The sequence below is a fragment of the Mus musculus genome, chromosome 18 (assembly GCF_000001635.26).
Source record: "Mus musculus strain C57BL/6J chromosome 18, GRCm38.p6 C57BL/6J".
In the NCBI taxonomy this organism is placed as follows: Eukaryota; Metazoa; Chordata; class Mammalia; order Rodentia; family Muridae; genus Mus; species Mus musculus.
This window is the reverse complement of record NC_000084.6, coordinates 62,977,342-62,999,699: the sequence shown is the minus strand read 5'-3', so window position 1 is coordinate 62,999,699 and position 22,358 is coordinate 62,977,342. Positions and strand designations below refer to the sequence as shown.

At 43.9% G+C, this 22,358-nt stretch overlaps 1 protein-coding gene across 5 annotated transcripts; it reads right to left on the bottom strand.

Annotated features, from left to right (window-relative positions):
• Positions 1-249: 249 nt before the first annotated feature.
• On the bottom strand, positions 250-21,864 carry Napg (N-ethylmaleimide sensitive fusion protein attachment protein gamma). Of its 5 annotated transcripts, XM_011246806.3 has the most exons (13): positions 21,676-21,864; positions 19,167-19,234; positions 16,997-17,081; positions 16,309-16,326; positions 15,630-15,660; positions 13,412-13,521; positions 13,223-13,289; positions 12,676-12,746; positions 7,821-7,899; positions 7,210-7,359; positions 5,309-5,388; positions 4,608-4,737; positions 250-2,883 (listed from the first exon to the last, which is right to left on the bottom strand). In XM_011246806.3, exons 1-13 carry the CDS (start codon positions 21,729-21,731, stop codon positions 2,740-2,742), a joined length of 1,089 nt encoding a protein of 362 aa, XP_011245108.1. In that variant the 5' UTR covers positions 21,732-21,864; the 3' UTR covers positions 250-2,739. The 5 variants fall into 5 exon arrangements, with proteins under 5 accessions (XP_011245108.1, NP_082293.1, XP_011245109.1 ...); NM_028017.1 differs by lacking the exon at positions 7,210-7,359 and having other exon boundaries at positions 21,676-21,784; XM_011246807.3 differs by lacking the exons at positions 19,167-19,234; positions 21,676-21,864 and having other exon boundaries at positions 16,309-16,340; positions 16,997-17,036.
• Between the last annotated feature and the right edge of the window lie 494 nt (positions 21,865-22,358).

Below are 22,358 nucleotides of genomic sequence, written 5' to 3'. Positions count from 1 at the left end.
GTCTGCCCATTATTCTTCGACTTCCCCAGGCAGCAGCCCTTGTATCAGTATGCCAGGACATAATGACTGTATTTTAAAAGTCAAACTAACATACACTAACTCCCCAAGGGTACCAGGCTTCTACAGAGCCAAAACTACAAACAAAGACAGAGAAAATACTGGTTCTTAACAAAAGGTAACTAAAATATCGTAAAGAATGAAGAGAATGTATCGCTGAGGAGGATGGACAAGCAAATAAAACTGACACCATTCACAGAGTCTTGGGTTTTATTTTCATAATTATCTTCCTTCAGAAGCAATCATCTAATTTCCATTGACGACATATTAATATCTTATTCACCAAAAAAGCTGAAAAAATATGATAATGCACAGATTCCATACACAAATACTATACTCTGCATATTTACAAATTCAATATATTAAATGTGCTCTGCTGGCTGACTTCACTCAACACAGAAGGGCACTAAACACTAGGTGAGTCTGAGCAAACCCATGCAGGCTTTCCTAGGGAGGGCGCGAGAGCGCTGCTTGCTGTGAAGACCACGTTTTCCATTTCTGACTAAGCTCACAAGAACGAAGACTTAATACAAGTAGAAAAATAAAAAGTGCACACGAGGGACAAATGTTCCTGAGACACCAAGCAAAATAACCTGAATCCTGCACGCTGGCTCCTGATGGGGGTGGCGGGAGGCGGGCACTGCCTAAATACTCTGCTGTTTAAAACCAAGCTCACTGTTGCTTCAGAGTGCGTTGAGAATTGCTGTTTATGGTGGATACAAGTAAAACCGACCCTCCACACGGTTTTATTGAATAACCTGGGCCATAACACAGTCTAAAGTAACTTTTGAGTACTGCCAAATATATTTTAAAAGTCTGCTAATTTGCTTCAACAAGCACCAGTATTTCTGGTTGGATTGAAACATAATATTGATCTTGGAAATACCAATTCCCTTTTTAAATACAAATTTGGAAGACCACTTTATTCATAATCTCAATGTAATTAAAGAGAATAAGCTGGTGACCAAAAGACCGGTGCAGGTAACTTAGGGGAAAGCATAAACCTTGCATTAGTGTTTTGTGTCAGACCTGTAATCTGCACAGGGATTGTTCAGAGACACCCAGCCACTCAAGCCCACCTGGCAGAGGATGCCAATCTGTAGGAGCACTCCCACAACAAGGGGACCAGTACCGTAGCAATGCTTTTCCTAGGGTTCAGGAATCTAGCATGACTAAGCATGCTTTATTCATGGTGGAGTGTGGTGACAGTCCTATTCCATTCAGCACTACTCTCTAGCATGCACTACTGCTTGCAACCTCGTCAGTTCACGAAGCATGAATGGGCCTTAGCCATACAGGGTAAAAAGAGGAATGCTTCAAAACTAACTTTTAGGAAATAGCCATGGGCGAACTGTGCAGTATGAAAGACTGGTAACCCAGTCCAAAAGTATGTCTTTTAAAACCAGTTTTTTCCCTCCTGGCTAACTTTTTATTTTTTGCAGTACCTAGCATAACTCATGTTAAATTATTAACTCCAAACCAAAATTACTTTGGAGGTAAGAAATGCATGCACACTAGATTGGCAGGAACGTCACCTGTCATTCTAGATAAATATAAATAGTCTTACCTAGTCCTATTTTGGTCAAGAGCCAAGTAGGTTTGAACAGTCATACTTTTTGTTGTTAAGAAAAAAGAAAAAGCAATACTTTTTTTGGGAGGGCTGAAGACATTTACAACAGCACTTTAATATGCTACCTTCCATATTTTATAGTCACACACAAGGGCTACTGAGCTAAAAATTATAAAGCTTTTGTCCAAAGCTTGTTTCCGAAAAGACTCAACAATTTGAATGTATCTAATATGCTGACGGATAAATTTCTTTTTTACCTTGAGACAAGGCCCCACTCCATTGAAGTATGTTGTTTATTCTTATGGTTTATATTCCTAGAAAAAGAGTCTCTCGTGTTTTTGTTCTGCCTCTTCATGGTCCATGGTGCCAACAAGGCTCGGGTACAATGCAAGTGGACAGAGAGAATGGGAGGAGCTGACAGTGCCATTTCTAGGTCACTGAGTAGCACGTCCAATCTGGGCCTGATCCTCCACACACATGTAAACAGCCTGTGAGGGAACAACCACGCTCCCACTGGCTCTGTGACCATCAATGGTCGCATGAGCAGGGTCAGGTGGCGCCATGCACCGTCTCCTCAGTCAGACATCTAATGAAGAGTCTGGAGGAGTGTCCGCTGAGGACCTGCTGTCTGCCTCTCTCTTTGGAACTGCTGACACTCTTAGTGGGGACATGAGTGGGCACCAAGTGACAACATCGAAAGAACCAGACCAGTTTGAAATTATTATTTTTTACCAAAACCCCAGCACGTTTAGAAGTGACATTAAATAAAATGCAAAGAAAATTATCTAACAATAAATTACAAGAACCCAAGAGAAAAGACTAAGTATACCTATTTCCTGCTTTACTTATGATATAATTTATCTAGAATTTGGCCTATAGATCTTAAAATCATTATTAAAATATGACAGTGTTTTCTGCTTGCAATGGAAAGGAAAAACTGCTTCACAGGTAGTAGATACAATGGCTGGTTTGGGGAAATGAAACTTCATATATATTAACATTCAACGTCAGGATTTCAGTGAAGCAGATGCCCACAAAATGAGTCCTAATTCCACGAAAACGGCGTGTCAGGATTCCCGTCTCCTCATCTCCTCATCTCCTCAGGCAGGGTACTAGCACAGGCCTCCCGAGTACTCGTCTTCCTCCTCTTCAGCAGCCATGCCGGCAGCACCATCAGGCTTGGCCTGGGGTGTCGCAGGGGACTTCTTCTTGATTCCTCCTCCTGGGACCACCAAGCTTAGGCCCAGCTTAGCGTACTGTCAACAATAAAACACGTTACAAAGGCTGGAAGAGTAGAGTCCTGAGACACCGCATCTTAGCATCAGTTAGCTATAAATATGGTAGGGGTTGGGGTGGGGCCGGAAAGATGGCTCAGTGGTTAGAGGGCAGAGGCCCTGAGTTCAGTACCCAAGCCCAGAGTGACTCACAACCTCCTGAACTCCAGGCCCAGAAGACCCCACTCTCCTCTGACTTCCATGTGGTGCACATGCATTCAGGCAAACAGTCGTAACACAAACTAAAGCTTTCATAGAAAGAGATGTGCGTGCACACTAGGCCAGCAAGACGGCTCAGGGGGTAAAAGTGCTTCCACACCAGCTTGCCAACCTGAATCCAATCCCCAGAACCCATGGGAGGACGGAAGGAAAAGCAACCCCACAAGCTGTCCTATCTCCACATGTACTGTGACACCTGCAGCATGCAGAGTCATACAGAAAAGTTTGAAATGACCAAAACCTAACCACCCATCCTCAGGAGAGAAATGCCCTGGCATCACCACGATGTGGCCTGTTGACAGCTACAGATGTGTCAATTATGGACCTAACTTGGGAACTGGAGAAACTATGGACATATTCAACTAGCAAGGCTTCTAGGGGTTATGAAGAAACCCATGTGCTGAATAAATGAATGAGGGAGTGTAAACTAGGGACAAATTAAAAAATATATACAAACTTTGGAGCTGGAAGGGAGGAGAACTTAATTAGTAAAGGCCTGCTTTCCAAGCAGGAGGAATCCACATTGCTAAGCTGGGCATGGGGCTGTGGAAATGGCTACGTTGGTCAACTGTCTACTATACAAGCTAAGAGATCTGGCCCAATCCCAGCCCCACTTAAAATGCAGACGTAGTGACAGACGACTGTACTTCCAGCATGTGGGGGAAGCGACTGGAGGGTGCCTGAGGCCTGCAGCACTGAGGAAGAAACACACACACACACACACACACACACACACACACACACACACACACACGCATACAAAAAGCCTGTAAGAATGTTGTACACTTGTACTTATGGGGCTGAGGCAGGAAGACTGTAAGTTCAAGGCCAGGTAACCCTATACAGCAATTAAGACCTTGTCTCAAAAAGAAAAGAAAGTATGTGTAAGAATTTACCTAGAATGAACAATATATATTTTCTCTATCTTAATAAGAAAATTTAAGGTCTTAAATTCATCTGGCAGTGTGATAGAACTATAAGCTCATGTGATCAGCTAAACACGCAGAAGGAAAAGGAGGGGTGGGGGAGAGCAAGGCTCACACGCGTGGCTCACTCTCGAGAGGTTTTCTCCCAGGAAGACCGGAGGATGCTTCATGAAATTAACCCTTGCCCTTTACAGGCAAGCCTGAAGATAATTAACAACAAGTCTCAACAGCTCTCAGACATGGGATGCCCATGGGCCTATGGAATGACTAAAGCTACACACGATAGGCCTCTTAAAGGTAGGGCGCCCAAAAGCAACTAAAGGCAAACCCAGAGGGGAGGGGAGGAAGGAGGCTGCATTTACTTATGCACAGCACAGCGAGGAGGCAAGGACGCGCTCAGGAACACAGGCGGGAGAGAATCACATTACCTGAACATGGAAATGGTTGACTCCTTTATGAGCATGGTTTGGTGTGAAAATACAGGTATAGAGACAGAAACCTTACAAATCCAGAGGAAAATCACTTCAAGCGGAAGAAAGCTAACCCCAAAGGCCCACTTACATCATTGTCCATGTATTTGAAAAGGGGCGAGTTGCAGACCTCGGACACTTGGTCTTGGTCCTGCTGGTCGTAGCCCTCCAGGAGCTGCTCCAGCGCCGCACAGTCCTCACTGCCGTTAAAGCCTGGTATGCTAAGGCAAGCACAGACCACACTTCAGCTCTGCCCTACGTTCTCACGCGCCAACTGTCCCCAGCAAAGACCTTCAGGCATCATGATTGTTACAGGGGTTGCTACTAGCAACCAGTGGGCGGAGACCAAGGATGCCACTAGGAACCCTATAGTGCCCAAGGCACTCACAGAGTTATAAATTACCAGTCCTCGTTCATGACCCCATAGAAATGCCTCACTGTTTTGCAGCACACCACACAGCAATTCCCCTTTTGTTGTTGTCAGTTAAACTGCAAGATGACAAAGTAACTAATCACTCAGAGACCCTACAGAAGACATTTTGCAACCCTGGTACTGTGCCTGCTGAGGGTGAGCCTGAGTAGGAGCTGGCACACACAAGAGGGGTTTTCCTCAGCATTCAGGAAACCAAACGTAAGACCCAACAACAAAACATCACACAACCCTGCAATGGTAGTCTTACCTCTTGGAAGATCTGTAAGTTTCATGGCTAAAACCAAAATTTGTCCAAGTAGTGATGCTAATTCAACAGACAGGAATGTCAACATTGGTCAGTGAAAACAGCCGACCCTTACCTGTAGCTCTCCCTGACACACCTCTCTGCAGCCACATAGTCATTTCTGTGTAGATGAACTAAGACCTGAGCAATTGTTTTCTGAAACGAGAGGGAAGGCTATAATGTAAACCGATACCAATTTTCATAGTCACCTTCCTGGAGTATTGAAACAACTGGCATTTAACCTTCAGAGCACTGGCTCATACTTGAGAAACATATCTAGTTCTATAGGAACTTCTAAAGGACACCTGGGAGGACACACCCTAGAATACTATGTCAGATACAATTGGTGCACAGAGAACACAGGGATTTGGGGAGCCTAAAGGTGGGGCAGGCCTGAGCCTGTCTGCTCTAACCAGAACCAGCTGACACTGGTGTTACTGGCCTGAGGAATGACACCCTTTTAAACCTCAAAGCCTGAGAATACAGACAGTGTAAGTTTACAGAATTTCCTTCAAATACCTTCAATGACTGTTAAGAGGGAATAAAAGCAGAGAAGAGCTTGATTCTGTAAGTCCAGCTTGGGATGCTGAGAGAGCAGGAAAGGACAGCAGAGGAAACTCTGGACAACAGAGACATCGGCACTGCTGAGAGGGTCAAGGACAGCATGGATTTATCCTACTGGGAGCCTACGGGGAACACAGTGCCTCAGAAGGTGGTTTATTTTGTTGGTGAAGTTTTCGTTGTGTATATTACTTCTTCTCAGTGATATATGGTTCCTGAGAGAGGTCCTAACTGTGCAGCCCAGGCTGGCCTCACACTCACAGTCCTGTCCTAGCAGGACTAGGACTACAGACAAACATTGCCGCACTGGCCCATGCAATGCATCAGCCCATCGTTAGTAACTAAGTCTCCGTTATGTCTCAGTTATGTTACTGTCTACTTGAGGGATTCAGAACCACACAGGAGGCAGGCTTCTCAGCAGTGTCCAGAGACTGCCCACGCTTGAAGGACCATCCTGATGAGGCTAACTGAGACGGGAAGGCCTGCCCATGGTGGGAGGCAGCATTGTAAGGGCGTGGGTCCTGGACTGAAAAGAAAAAGAAAAAGCAGCACAAACTGTCATAGTTCTGTGTCCTGATGGATACAGCATGATCAGCTGCCTCAAGAATACACACAGTCAGGCTCAGGCCGGGCAGTGGTGGCACATGCCTTTAATCCCAGCACTTGGGAGGCAGAGGCAGGTGGATTTCTGAGTTCAAGGCCAGCCTGGTCTACAAAGTGAGTTCCAGGACAGCCAGGGCTACACAGAGAAACCCTGTCTCAAAAAACAACAAACAAACAAACAAACAACAAAAAAAAAAGAATACACATAGTCTCAAAACATGACCCAAAATAAATTGTTCCCGAAGCTGCTTGCAGAGCATTTTGTTGAAGCTACAAGACAAATGACTACTAACAGTTGTCTTCACTATAATGTTAACTTCACCTAGTAATTTGTTTCAGATATTATGTTTTAAATTTTTCAAACGGCTTGCTTTTACAGCTTCTATAACAGTATTTCTCTCCATTAAAAATAGTTTTTTCCCATTCATTTCAGTAGTGTTCACTTTTATGCTATCCGACAGTTACAGTAACTGTTAGAGGCCTTCTAACTTGAATGATGACTCTAGAAGCTAGCTCACTAAGAGCTGCTCTAAGCTGCCTTGGTTCCTGGGTTGTCTGATGGGAATTCTGGGCTGCTCCCTAGACTTCTGGGATTGTTACACTGCGCAGGCTGCTGTCATTCTCAGTGTGATTTAACTGCACTCAACCCTCCCAGGTTCACGCCAAAGACTGTGGCTTGCTTCTGGTGGGCGGTGCTTCTGACCTCAGTTCCAGTCTTCTGTTGTGATCTTTGGGTCTGCTGCAGAATTTCAGACAGGATCAGAGATTTAGTGGTTTCAGTCTTTCTTCAATTCTCAGAATAGTCACTCCTACCTTGGGTCTGTCCCAGGTACCCACGGCCAAGATTTGTGTGGGCCACACACATAGGGGATTCCCTTTTCCCAAGTGCTCCTCCTCCCTGGGATCTGTTCCTGTTCTCTTGGTTCCCGTGCCAGTTCTTTCAGCTGGAGACCAGAACTCAACCTAAGCCAAGTGGGAGGGGGGAGGGGGGAGGGGAGAGGGGGAGGGGGAAGAGGTTTTCTCCCTGTTTCTCCAGTTTCAGGGAGGAGGTCTCCTTCAGAATATTTGTTGCAGTCTCTCCTGCCTACTGCCATGACTAGGGGCATCTCTTGGGGCAAGGGACAAGAGAAACAGAAACACTCAGGAATGCAGGCGCCCATGCTGATGGCTTCTCCAAGCATTCAGCGCCCTCTACAGGTCACCCATGTTAATTTACTGCCCAGAGGTTGAGGGAATTATCTTTTTTTTTTGTTGAGCACTGTTACTGTAAGAAAGGTGAGCTAGGTCTGTCATGGTCAGAAACAAAACCATAAATTACTATTTTATAAAAGCAGATGAAGACCCATAGAATCTTAGCTTAAATATTTATACTAATGTATAAAATTATCTAAAGTAAAGCCAAACTAAGCATTTTCAAAGAATACCTTATAACAAGTTGGGTAGTTCTCAATTTCCTTGTAAATATTTTTTTCTTTCTGAATAGACAGTGCAGCTTCATCAAACCTAAAGACAGAAGAAAGAAATGTCAGCAGGGCAGGAGAGAAGCCCTCAGCAGAAGTCTTCGCTGCGCTGCGCTGCGCTGTGTCACAGGACTTGAGAGGACAGGAGTGTGCCAACTGCTTCACAACAGTGCTGCCATTGGCTCTGATCATCAGGCTTCTCTCAAACGCCTGACCCTCACCAAGGCGTTGCATTAGAGTAAAGGAAGTGAAGCGCAAACGAGTTTCTACGTTTGGTACATTTGGTAAAATACCATTCATGAAGGCATTCCTAACAACCTCAACAAATGGCTCTGCAGAACTGGCTCGAGAATCCTAGACTGCATCACCCCAGGGCTTCCTTCCATCTACGGGAATGAAGCACCAAGTGCCTGACCACTCTGCCGTGTACCCTCCCCCTCTTGGCTCCACTGCTGCTCGGTGGGCCCTAGGATGCTAAACCAGCCTTTTGTAGCTTTGACCTCAACATCCATCTTATCCACCCTCTTACATTCACCCCTGGTCCACTGAATGGCAGGGTGAGTGAAAAAGAAAGAGATGACCATGCATTTTCCAAACAGTCCATCCCACATCCCTTTTCCTTCCATCATCTTTCTGCTGTTTCCAAGAAACAGACCATTAAAAATAGATGTCACCTTAGGGACCAAAGGATCAAAGAATGAAGCAGGTGTAGCCATTTTAATTATCTGACAAGATATACTTGCACTGTAGGTAGAGAACGGCATGATTAAATGGACCGAGCAGATATCTATAGAACATTCTACCTACACTTAAAGAGTTAACTTTCTTCTCAGTAGCTCATGGAATGTTCTCCAAAAACTGACCACATTTTAGGACACACAGAAAATCTCAACAGATAGAAGAAAACTGAAACAATATCCTACGTATCTGACCACCATGGATTAAAGTTTTATATCAATAACAGTAGAAACAGTGGAAAGCACATAATCTCATGGAAACTGAACAACTCTCTACTGAATAAAAACTGGTCAAGACAGAAATCAAGAAAAAATGAAACACTTTTTAAGGACTGAATGAAAATGAAAACACATCATACCCAAATCTATGGACAGAATGAAGACAGTTCTAAGGGGCAAGTTCATACTACTAAATATAAACACCTACATCAAAAGACTAGAGATGACATATTAGTAACTTAATGATCATCTGATAGCTCTAGGAAAACAAGACATAATACCTAAAAAAATAGACAGGGAGAAATAAAATTCAGGGTTGAAATCAATGAAATACAAACAACAAAAATACCAAGAAAAACAATCAATGAAATGAAGAGTTGGTTCATTGAGAAAAATCAACAAGACTGACAAACCATTAGCCAAATTAACCAAGACAGAAACAGATAATCCAAGTGAACAAAATTAGGCATGAAAAGGACAACATCACAACAACTATTCAGGAAACTCCGAGAATCCTGAGGATAAACTCAAAAATCTCTATTAGATCAAACTGATGAATGCATCATACATGTGACCCAAGTTGAATCGAGGTGACAGAGGGTCTTTAGAAGCAGTAATTAAGAAATTTCACTATAGAGCCACCTCTAGCAGGAAGACAGGGCATCAAATGAGGGATGGGGTTGCCGTCCCAGTCACAACTCTGACCCATATTGTTCCTGTCTGAAAGAATTACAGGGATGGAAATGGAGAGGAGCCTGAGGAAAAGAAGGTCCAGGGACAGGCCCAAAGTGGGATCCAGCCCAAGGGGAGGCCCAAAGGCCTGACACTATTACTGAGGCTATGGAGCACTAACAAAAAGGGACTTAGCATTACCGCATTCCAGAAGACCCAACAAGGAGCTGAAAGAGTTAGAGGGAGATAGTTGCACCCAACCAATGGACAGAAGCAGCTGACCCCTGTTGTTGAATTAGGGAAAGACTGAAAGAAGCTGAGGAGGAGGGTGACCCTGTAGAAGGACCAGCAGTCTCAATTAATCTGGACCCCTGAGATTTCTCAAACACTGGACCACCAAACAGGCCGCATACACCAGCTGATATGAGGCCACCAACACACATGCAGCAGAGGACTCAGGATTGTGGAATCTGTGCTCATTCAGAGACGAATGAACCTAACCCTCAAGAGACTGGAGGCCCAGGGAGTTTAGAGGTCAGATGGTGGTGGGGGGACATCCACGTGGAGACAGGGGGTTGGGGAGGAAGTGTGGGATGTGGAGCAGTAGGAGGGTGGATGGAGGGAGGGAGGAGTGGGGGGATAAAATATGGAGTGTAAAATAAATACATAAATAATTTTTTTTAAAAAGGTATTTCTCAACTAAAAATATCCCAGTGCCAGTTGGATTCAACAAAAAATTCTATAAGACCTTCAAAGGATTAATGCCAGCATGTGTCAAATTATTTCACAAAATAGAAATTAAAGGAACACTTCTTAGTTCTTTTTATGAAGCCATTTTTACCCAGATACTCAAACCACACAAAGAACATCAACCCCAAGAGAAAGGGACATATCTCAATATAATAAAGATAATTTACAACAAGGCTTTAGCTAATATCAGCCTAAATGAAAAACTCAAAGCATTTCCGCTATAGTCAGGAACAAAACAAGTTGTCCAGTTTCTCCATGCATATTTTATATAGTACTTGCAATCTTAGCTAGAAGAGCGGATACAAATAGGAAAGAAGTCAAAGTCTGTTTATCTGCAGATGATAAGACAGTGTGCACAACCCAAAGACTCCACTAGGAAACTTCAACAGGAGATAACTGCTTTCTAACACACAAATGTATATATACAAATGATAAATATACTGAGCAAGAAGTAAGGGAAACAAGATCTTTCAACACACACACAGTCTCTTGGGGCAACTCTAACCAAGCAAGTGAAAGACTTGTATAATAAAAACTTTAAGATATTGAAGGAGAAACTGAAGACAACACCGGAAGATAGAAAGGCCTCCCATGCGCATGTATCAGTAAGATAAATTTTATGAAAATAGCTGTCCTACAGAAAGCAATCAACAGATTCCATGAAATCCCCATCAAAATTCTAACACAATTCTTCAGAGAAATTCAAATAACCATTTGTAACTTTGCATGGAAACACAATAAACACAGGGTAGCCAAGAACAATCCTGAATAGTAAAAGTGCTGTTAGAGTTATCACCATTGCCAAACTCATTGTGCTGCAGACTTACTGTAATCGAAATAGCATGGCATTGGCATAAAAACAGACATGATGATTAATGGAACGAAATCACAGACCCAGACATAAGTCCACACACGTATGAATATATATATTATCCATAGGAATCAAAACTGCACACTAGAAAAGACAGCATCTTCAAGGAATGATCCTGGCCACATGGATGGCTACATGTAGAAGACTCCAAGGAAACAGTATCTTCCAGACACAGCAGAAGAAGCTCACAGAGACTGTGGCAGCATACATTGCCACAGATTCAACCCAGACAGGGTCCTGCTGTGGACCGGCCTGGTGCTGTTCTTGTGAACCAATCCCCTAATGAATAAAGGAGCCAATCACTGGGCGAATAGGCAGAACTTCCGGGTTGGGCGGAGGAAGAGAGGAAGCAGGCGAGGAGTAGGTCCTTTTGGAAGGGATAGCGTGAGGAAAAGATGTAACTACGAGTGTCTCCCGGTTTCAGTGGCAGATCTGTCAGGATTCGCCACTGGAGGATTTAGATTTAATAAGGCTTACAAGATTAGGATTTTAGTTGCTGCACCCAGCGATTGAGTTACCACTGTTTCTGAACTAAGTTTGTGTTGTGTTTTCCTTCACATGGAGGCTCGTCTGGGTTCAAGAGAGAAAGGTACAGCACAGCATGGGTTTGCCAGATGTGCACCACAAAGGCCATGGGGGACTTGAAGCATGGGGCTGGTGTAGTAGCAACCTGCCAGTGAGAACCTAGTGAGCTGGGTGGAGACATTTCGGGAGCTCCGAGCCAGAGAGTCTCCAAGAGATAAAAACAGGTCAGCCATTGCCTGCCAGTGCATGGCCAGCCAGGCCAGAGGGACAGAGAATAAACGGCATAAGTGCAGGTCTTTTTTATTATTTCTTGCAACAGGGTCCCAGCACTCAGAGGGGTCAGCGGATAAGGGTTCCTACCCCTAACCAAGAAGCTATCTACAATAGACACCCACTGGCAAAGGGAAAATCAGTTTTCTCCCCGGCATGTCACAATGTCTATCAACTATACTCCAGGCAGGCCCCGGGCTCAGAATTAGTTTTGTTTCATTTTGACTTTTTTGTTTTTATATCAGTTTTTTTTTTCTTAATGAAAGGAAGAATAAGAGAAAAATAAAGACAGGTAGTTAAAGAGGTAGAGTGGTTCTGGGAGCAGCTATAAGAGAGGAAAATGATCAAGATATATTGAATAATCACTTAAAATACAAATATATAAATTTATATACATACACATACATATGTATATATGTATGTGTATGTATATTTTTAGTCTATATATGTATTATATAGAGAGTAAAAATCCCATTTAATGCTATAACTCAAGCATCACAAGCTGTTGTTTGTGGGTATGTAGGGCGCTTTTGTCACTTACTCTAAGAGAACACCACAACACTATGCAATGACAGGTCAAGATAACTCACTGTTCTTTCATGAGTTTCATGAGTAGAAAAGCAGGTTTGAATTTCATGGCCTACTCCTTAGAAAATCATTTTTCCCACTGGTTGTCCAAGTGTAGACAAATAGCTATATCCAAGGTTATTTACAAGTTCCAAATGTAGACTCAAAACACCCATGGATCCATAGACATACAGCTCCCAAGCCATACCTCCGCCCTCGTACCAGCAGTCTGGAGGCCTTTCCTAGGAGTTCAACTGCCTGTCGGAGGCGCTCCTCATTCTGGAGGAACCAAAGACAAGGGAGCGTCAGTACAGCTAATGTGGAAGTCTTACATTCAACAACAACTGCACAAAGCAATGGCCATGGGTGGTGGCACCACAGCTTCTAGCCCATTCGCTACCCTCTAGAGCAGCGGTTCTCATCCTTCCTAATGCTGAGACCCTTTAATCCAGTTCCTCAGGTTGTGGTGACCCCCAACCACAAAATTATTTTCATTGCTACTTCTTAATTGTAATTTTGCTACTGTTATGGATGAACTGTAACGTAAGTATCTGTATTTTTCCATGGACTCAGGTGACTCCTGTGAAAGGGTTGTTAGACCCCTAAAGGTGTCATGACTAACAAGTTGAGAACCACTGCCCTAAAAAAAGGGGGGGGGGATAGTTAGGCTGTGGATACAAAAAGCCTTAAAAAGCTATATATTATGGATGAAGATCTTCTGAGTAATTAAAGAAACAAGGCAAAGTCTAACTTACTTCAAAAACATTGGCAGTCTGCTGATACAGCTGTACAGCCTTCTCTGGGTCTACATTCTCTATGAGCCTGAATCAGACAGAGAGCACAGCCTGTGTGAGAATTAAGACACTGTTTCTCAAGGACTTTATCAAGGCAAAGAGGAGCCCCGGGCAAAGCTAGTGCAACCAACAACTGCTGTGTGCACTCACTTTCCGGCTCGCTCCAGGGCCATGGCTGCTGTGTCCGGGGTGCCGTTCTCCAGGTACATCATGCTGGCTTTCTCGATCAGCTGCACTGCCTCAGGCAGCTTCTGCATCTCCTACAGGAAAGGCATGCGGCACAGGGCAGAAACGGCTCAACTTAGGAAATTGGAAATTCAGTGATTTTACCCACACACATTAATTTTTGAGACAGGGTCTTACATTAGTTCAAGATCACTTGGAGCTCACTAGAAAAACTAGCCTGGCACTCAGAGCAATCCTCCTGTCTTAGCCTCTAGGCATGAGCCATCATGACCCAGCTTACCTCACTTTTATAATACTGTCAAAAACAATGAATGGCAACAAACATATTGAGATGACTTCATAGTTATATCGTCAGTGTGAGGCTAATTTAACAACCAAATGTTTCTAAATCACATGCTTTCACAAAAGTTCTGTGTCATGGCTTCCTTAAAAAAAATTACCATAAGCTATAGTTAACAGCAGACTTCAGACCCAGGTTACAAAAATAAGCTAGGGCCACGCCAGAGCTGTCTCTATAAAGGATGTGTCACCTCCGAAAGCTGGCCACAGCTCTCCACTGCCTGTGTGTCTGTCTGGTCTGTTTCACTCACCTTGGCTACTCCCTCATGTTCTGACTTAATAGGTACTTGAAGATCTCTTCTGGGATGATTACAACCCACAGAATCAATTCTGTGTCTCACTAGTACTATGTAAGTCTCAAGATCTTAGGGTCCTAGATTCTCTAAATCAAAAACTAAAGCAATTTTAATGAAAGCCCTGAAAAGGGAAGCCACTGGCGAGCTAGCTGCAAGGGTGCAAGGACTCTCATCTACAGGGAACTTCCTATATTTCTATATAAGGCTCTCACTGGCCTCTCAGGGCCTCCTTTCAAATCCAAAGGTCACTAGTCCCCCATCAAGCTGAGAATGTGTTAGCTTGTTTCTAATAAACTGACAGCCTCACTTCTACCAATGCCAAAACATTTAAAAAAAATGTTTAGCTATGGGGACTAGGCACAGACTAAAGCTACTTCATAAAGATACTATGTTTAGTCACATGGGATGACAAACCCCTGAACCTTAGCAGAAAAGAAGAAAAGAATTAAAAACAATAACAAAATGAAATGACATAAAGCAAAAAACCAAAGTCCAATCAAAGAACCCAAGGGCTTGAACAGTATACACTGAAAGGTATTTGAGAAAACAGACAGGATAAAGCTAACAAATCTACCCCTTTTTGTAAGTCACCTACCTACTTACTAAATAGACAGCACACCTTTAATGTGACAGTGGGAGGGGAAAGAACAGGGCATATAGCAGGAGAGAGCAGGTGTCATCTGAGATCTAGATCTAAAGTCAACAACTAAAAGCCCAGCCCATGCGTGCTTGCAATCTCGGCTGGGGTGGGGGTGGGGGGCTAGAGCTGGATGCAGACCTGGAACTCTTGGTCAGCCAGTCTAGCCTAATCAGCAAGCACCAGACCAGAGACTTTGTCTCAAAAAACAAGGTGAATGGCCCTTCTGGTCAGCCTTGGGCTGAGCTCTGGCTTACACGGTAGCCATACGGATGTGTGAATGTGCGCATGCACACACACACACACACACACACACACACACACACCCCATCTCACTACAACTACAAGACAGTAACCCCTAACCTGCTATTAAGAAGCATAAATGTGGCCTATCAGTCAAAATGTTCCATTATTCCATTGAAAAGGAATACAGTAGAGCACCAATAGCTCGTTTGTAGCTCTACTGACTCCAGCCTGATATTTATAAAACCAAAATAAATGGTAACGTGAATTTTCCTTTCCATAACCAACAAGTAATTTAAACAGACATATCATTATAAATGTTTACCACATCCAGGTGCCCTCAGGTTCTCAGATGCGGGAAACCTCACGCGAGGCTTCCTTCAACAGCAGCCTCTGAGCTGCCTGCAGGGCCCAGAGCCTTGCTCTTCCCAGCTCCCTACATCTCACACGGAGCTTTCAATACTCCCTCCTAACTGCAGCTACAGGATGCTCACTGTGGTCCAGTCAGTGGTACCCTGGGCTTGCCTCACCCTCACCTCACGTCCACTCCCAGGACCCTCACCCCTCTGGCTCTACACGATGCGGAAGCCTGCCAACTGCAGCATGCACTCTACCTTGGCAGCTTATTCACTGTACCTCTGCAGCTGTCGGACACAGTGCTACTAACCTTCAGCATCATGCCAGCTTGCTCATAAGCTCTGCAAAGAGAACACAAGTTCCCTGATGAGACAGACCTTCGTGAGGGAAGAGGGAGAAACCTTCCGGTGAAGATGGCAGGCAGGGACGTGACCAACAGAAGGGACCTCAAGTACACTGTGTCTCTCTAAGCGCACACTGCCACAGTGTAGTTTCATGCTTTTTATTTTATTTATTTACTGTTTAAGCAATGATACCTTAGGAGCACCAAAAAGTGAATTGATTTTATTCAGCAAAATAAAGTCCGTCTCAGAAAGGTTAGAGAGAAACAGAAGTCTAAGTTTTAAGACAAATCAATACTCTCTAAGAGGAGAAAGCTCCCTTCTCTCCCACAGGCACTGTGGGACAGAACAACTGTCAGTACAGGGAAAAAAGTGACTTCCAAGCCACCGATGTTTTTACAAGCAAAATACTATGCAGCATTTAATCTAAAACTCTTTCTTATAATTAGGAGACATGTGGCCTTTAAAGTTCAGCTGACGACTAAAGCAAATGAAAATAATCATTTTAATTACATTTATAAATTTAATAATTTATTTATTAAAATGCGTATTTAAAAATGCACAGCTTGAGCAAAAATTCTCAGGCTAGAGTAAAACCCCAACTTTTAAACCATCTGCAAACACATAAGAAGGGTGAAATATACTTACTTGGCAGCATGAAAAAGACTGAATGGACATGACGATGTCAGCATTAAGGAAAGAAGACGTCAACAGTCTCTGGAGCTCACCTTCTAAAGACAGTGAACTATGTCACCCACCGGTCCTTCTGCTTTCAAAGGACAGGGCCGTGACACCTCAGTGCTGCTGACGGCTCCTACAGCCGAGACACTGAACCACCCTGTGCAGCACTTTAAACTGCTGTCCAGCAACAGGACAAAGGGCACGACTAGCAAGACTATGACATGCATGTGAGATAAAGTGGACATTTATAAATGAGAGCCTTTAAGATACACCAAGAACAATTCTTTCTAGAATGCTTATAAATCTTCAAATACCTAAGCAAGACTAATTTAATTTTTTTTTTTCCAAAACAGTTTATGCATTTCCAACAGCTAGCTATACTTTCTCTTTCTTTTTCGGCACAGGTCTGGAGACCTCCCCCACTTCATCTCAAGTCAAATCCCTGTCAACCCAGAAGCAAACAGACAAGCATGGCTGTTCGTACCACGTGTGCTCAGGGTCACTCACTGACTATTCCCTGGGCTTTAAAGCACACGCACTGTCCATCCTGCTTTAACTGAAAAGCACTTTCCTTCACACACAAAGTTCTAACAGGGAAAAGGTGTTCTCACAGCCTCCTAGTTGTTCCATTTCTTTTTCAAGCTAAAAAAGATACGCCCTGTTATTTTCATGGGCAACAGCTTCCCGGAGGCAGGCATCCTTTGCTTGCTCAAATTGTTTGGCATTTTTAAAAGCAACAGCTGAAACAGAAAAAGAAAAAAAAAAAAGAAAAAAAAAAAGACTTTCTATTTCCATCATTAACAGCCCTAAGATGAATCAGCACCCAAGGCAGCATTCTGTGTGAGACATTACAAAATACACTGATTTCAGATAGGGGGTTTCATAATGGCGTGAAATAGTACTTTTACCTAAAGTGAATTACCATCTTTCTAAGGACATTTTTAAAAGCCCGTGAAAGTTTTAATTGATTTTTAGCAACACATTGGTGCAGCTTCCACTGAACACCAAGAACTCCTTCTAGCACCTACTCCCAAATAGCAGGGGTCCCCCAAGGAGGAGCCGAACTCCCGAGCTTCTTCCCGGCCAGCTCAGTGCACTCCTGACAAACTGCAGCCCGACTGACACACCAGCCTTGTAACAAATCTCCCTCTGCGCAGTCGCTACGCACCAAGTCATCTTTGAACACAAAGCTTTTCTATTTAGTTATCCACACTGTTCAAAGAGCTAACCTTACACTGCAGGCTGTTTTACAAGGAGGGCTCATGGGGGTCAAACCACCAGGACGGCCCGAGAGACAATAGTAACATTTGGAAAATCCACCAAAGGTGGAGTATGAAAAAGTAGAACCCGTACTCATTTGAGAAGAGTGTTGTCTTCTGTTTGTTTCTCCATTCTGAGACAAGGTCTCCACCATAGACGCAGCCCCCACTGCCTGGGAACTCAACCACATGACACAGACTGACCTCTGACTTGAGCAGATGCTCCTGCCTCGGTCTCGCTTCTAGATAAAGTCTCCTCAACTATTACTTCTGAAAACCTCTCTCAAAGAACTCTTTACTGAAGTGTGAAAACAGACAGAATACTACAACTATTCCTGTCCCTGCCTGCCTAGTTGTCTGTAGAACGTTCCATCACGTGGCTATATTCTGCATGCACTCTTAAGGAAGATAAACAAAGGCCATTTGAATAGGAGACTTGATTCGGAATATTTATTTCTGGAAGCAGCACGTGGTCCTGGAGGCATAAAGCAAAGCTGTAAAACTTCCTGCACTTGAGAAATGTATGTTTGGTTTTAAGCGACCGTGTAAAGTATAACCCAAAATCCATATAAAGCTTAATTTTAAGCAAATCTTTATCTTTAAATATAAAATACAAGCACTTTGCACAATAGCAACAAGTTTACTTAATATTTAAATACAGGGCCAAAGCCTCTTGTTTTCCTTTTGAATAAGAAATAACCCTCTGTGTGTATAATAATGGTAGCTTCCAGGTTATTTCCTTTGGAGACAAACTGAAACTAAAATTTGGTGAAAAGTGCTTGCTCTAGGCGATCTCTAAGCCAAGTTCATGAACGAAGTCACAGATGAAAATATGCTTGCAGAACTTCAAATTCGTGGTGGTTTAGATTTTTATTGTGCATGCGCAGGGAGGTGAGAGACAAGCTGCAGAAGTCAGATCCTCCATCCACCATGGGATCCAGAGATCAAACCCAGGTGGTCAGGCTCGGCAACTTAAGCCATCTTGCCAGCCTCAAAATTATGCTTTATTACTTTCTATCCAAAACGACAGCAGATATTCAGAGCTATCATATCATTCCTTAACAAATCACTGAGCTTTAACAATCCTCCTATGCTGCATATTTTAAGATATTTTATACTTATAGAAGGTGAATTTACTAAAATGCGCATACAGCTAAAAACCCTTCGTGAACATTCAATAGTTTATCTCAAAATGAAGCTCATAAATGTGAATGTGGAAAAACAAGATAGGTAGATCTCCTTCAGTGAGACTAGTTTTAAAAATTAAACTGCAGAAAGTCTAAGACAGAAATAAGCAGTATTTACGAATACCTATGAATGTGCTAACGGCTGGACAGCTGACACTACCCCACGTCTGCAGTTAGGAGCACGGACCAGGACCTGACTCAGCACTGGCCATATCTGAGAGGGAAAGTGTGGGACCATGCAAAGCCTGTGCCGTTGCTCTGCTCCGCTTCTCTGCTTTAACTCGTGAAGTATATGAGGAAGTGATGGAATTACTATGCTAAAGTTATCAGATTCAGTTAACAGCACACATAGCAGCATCAGGACTCCAGCCACAAATACCTGCTTTCCCATATTCAGAAGCGGCACTGTCATAATCTGGCTTCCACTTCAAAAAACCAGTTTTCAGGCTAGAACGAGAAAGAAAGACGTTTCTTATTTAGAAAGACAGCATCAGCTACAGGTCCCTCACCTTCTCAACTCTCTTTGGGTGCATTCACAATAAATGCACTTTTGCTTCTTCTTCTATCCCCACCCCATCACCAATGTTCCTTCTTCCACATACCGTCCAAAAAGAACATGCATGGTCCCCAGACCAGAAGTAACAACACTGCCTAAAAACTTGCTAGAAAAGGACAATGACCCCACCCCAGATCTACAGAATGAGAAACTGTCTGGGTTTTAACAGACCAGATAAGTGTGCTTTAACAAGCTTGAGAACCTGAAGCACACCATCCTTTTCAGCCGAGAAGCCACGAGGGGGAGTACAACTTAACAGCCATGGGTATCTGTTATGCCAAGGTCAAAGGTAGCATCCTCTGAGGAGACTCCAGGGAGTACTGGGAACAACACTCAGAGGAGAAATAACCACCACAGAGCAGGAGGGAGAAAGAGAAGTAGTGTATTAGGACACCAAAGAGATAGAGTCTCCCAGGATTGATGCTGGCTTAGAAGCCAGAGCAAAAGATATCCAGTGTTGTTTATCTTTCTTGCCCTTTCTTATTTTGCTTTTACTTAAAAAAAAAAAAATTATCAAACTCACAGTCCTGGTAGGTATTAAATTTGGCTAGGCATAAAAATTGCTGAATGCCATCTTATATTATAGATTTTAACTCAATTACTGTAAGCCTGCTTACATACAACACTGCTAACTTCATCTGAATCAGGGGCTACTCAGCTGAGAGATGAGGCCCTTAGAAGTGCACCCTGCATTCAGTGACACACCCATCAACTACCCAGAGTCTATCTCTGAAGTTACATATCCCTGCATGATGCATTTTATAGTCTGCATTTAACATACACATATATACTTTGTAACAAGACTTAAATATTAAGCAGATTTTTCAATTGCATGTAACACCTAATCCACAAACTTGAGAAAATATGCAGCAAACTAAAGCTTTAACTCTTTGCCCCCTCACCAAAGCACCCATTACGCCCTATATTGAAGTGATTATGGAAGTCTCCCGAAAACAAGACATAACGTCCAATGTGCCGGAAAGAGATTCTTAAAACTGCAGATCAACCCCAGGCAGCTGAGCACCACTAATTAGCAAGAATGAAGGCCCTAATAATGTCGGGGTCATGGCCAATCTGTTGTGGACCTTAACTGTTTTTGTCCTAAGAGTCAGTAAACTTTCCTCAGCCAGAATAGTGATAATGAGTGATACCGCCATCAGAAAACAGAGACCAATCCCACTGCCTCTCCTACACTTCTGGCCCATTTGTTCCTGTCACCCATTGGCTCTTCTACTTAGAGCAACTTCAAGCACCTTTCAGACCCCACCACAGCCACAAGCAAGTCCACTCATCTATGTCTTGACAGAAGGCCTCTTTCACCAATCTTCTCTCAACAGAGAAATCTAGGAGCCTAGTTCTCAACTCCACACACAGCTGCCCTGAGGACTTGCCGAAGCTATTAGGAAAGGATCCTGGCTCCTACAGTTCCCTTAGCTCTGGTGGTCAAAATCCTCCTTTAGTTCACAAAACGCAACTTTATTATAGCTAAGAGCACCCATTCTGTTCTCTTATGTTTGTTTTCACCAGTAAAAAGGATTCTTGGGTTCACCCTCTGCATTGACAGCCATCTTTCTAGCCACTGCCAGGAGGCAAGGTGGTACACCAGAAAGGGCTTGTGATTTTCCACTGCCTAAAACTCGCCCTGCTGTTTTCAACTGAGCAGCCTTGGACAGGTCTCCAGGAAGTTTCCGGCCGCCTCAATTCCTCTTTTGTAAACTGAGGCCTTTCTATGTGTTAAGATTTTAGTTTCTAATTCACCTAACAGTGTACTAAGAAATTTCTTACAGTCGATACTCGTTAAATGTGTATGTTTTAGTTCACGGACGTGGAGGAGAGGGCCAAGGAGAATTCGCAGTTCCCAGGACAGCTGTGTGCCAACTGCGCCCAGAACCAAATGGTGACGAACACCCACGGGACCAAGGAAACTTAGACCTTGTCCCCAGTGAATAGGATGTCTGAATGTGAGAGGTTTTCAGAATCAGTCTACACCCCCGCACGGCACCAGGGTCTCTTTTCTTGCAGTGGCTCTCCACCGCGAGACTCCTTCCATAATGTCACTTCTGGCTGTCATGAAGAGGAGACAAGGTGTCCACGCCAAAGCCCGCAACGAGCAGAGCAGAGCAGCAGCAAACCCTGAGGACCCGGCGCCGGGCAGACCTGGATGTCACAGGGGCGTCTGCTGCAAACGCCGCGGTGCATGCTGTCACGGCCGACTGCAGGGGATTGACCCACAAGGGAAGGCACCGCCCCAAGCGCAGACACCATCACAGCCCTGCTTCCCTCCCAATCAGCCGGCGCGCACGGCCACCAGCCGGGCGGCGACTCCACGTACTACTTCTCTGCCTTGGCCAGATGCTCCAGCCCCTCGTTGATCTTCTGGGCTGCCATCGCCTCGGTCGCTTGCTGACGCGAAGAGTGAAGCCGCCTAGATCTCAGCAAAAACACCCGGAGCGTCGGCGTGGGAACGCCTCGGAGGAAGCCGGGAAAGGGGACTACGGGAAGCGAAGGACTCAAACTTCCTGTGGCAAAGCTGTCCCGGAAATGGGTGGAATGAATGCGCGGAGAGGGCGGGGCTAGGCCTCGCGCAAGCGCGGTGATACGGAACTGCCCTGAAGGCACTTTAAGCTGAAGTTGGATATTTACAGGAGTGCGTTCTTTCCAGCGTTGGCGACTGCACTTTACAAATATCTAAGGAGCAATTAATATATGTCGAGTACTTGTCTTTACTAGTCCTGGAAAACAAAAAACAGTCCCCCTTCCCAAGAGCTCTGTGTTTTCATGCCGCGAAAATGCTTTACCTATTTGTCCTTGCAATTTATTAGTTTCTCTGCACTAAATCTATGATAGTCTTTGCGCATCACTCATCATTTATGATTTCCTTCTTCTGTTTTATAAGACAAGTCTCCCTGTGTTTCTTTCTACCTCCTAGTGCTGGCACACTACCTTTTACAGCTCTTTATTACTAGTTCTAGTTATGTATCAGTCAGTCGTGTAAACAGATTGTAATCCTTGGTT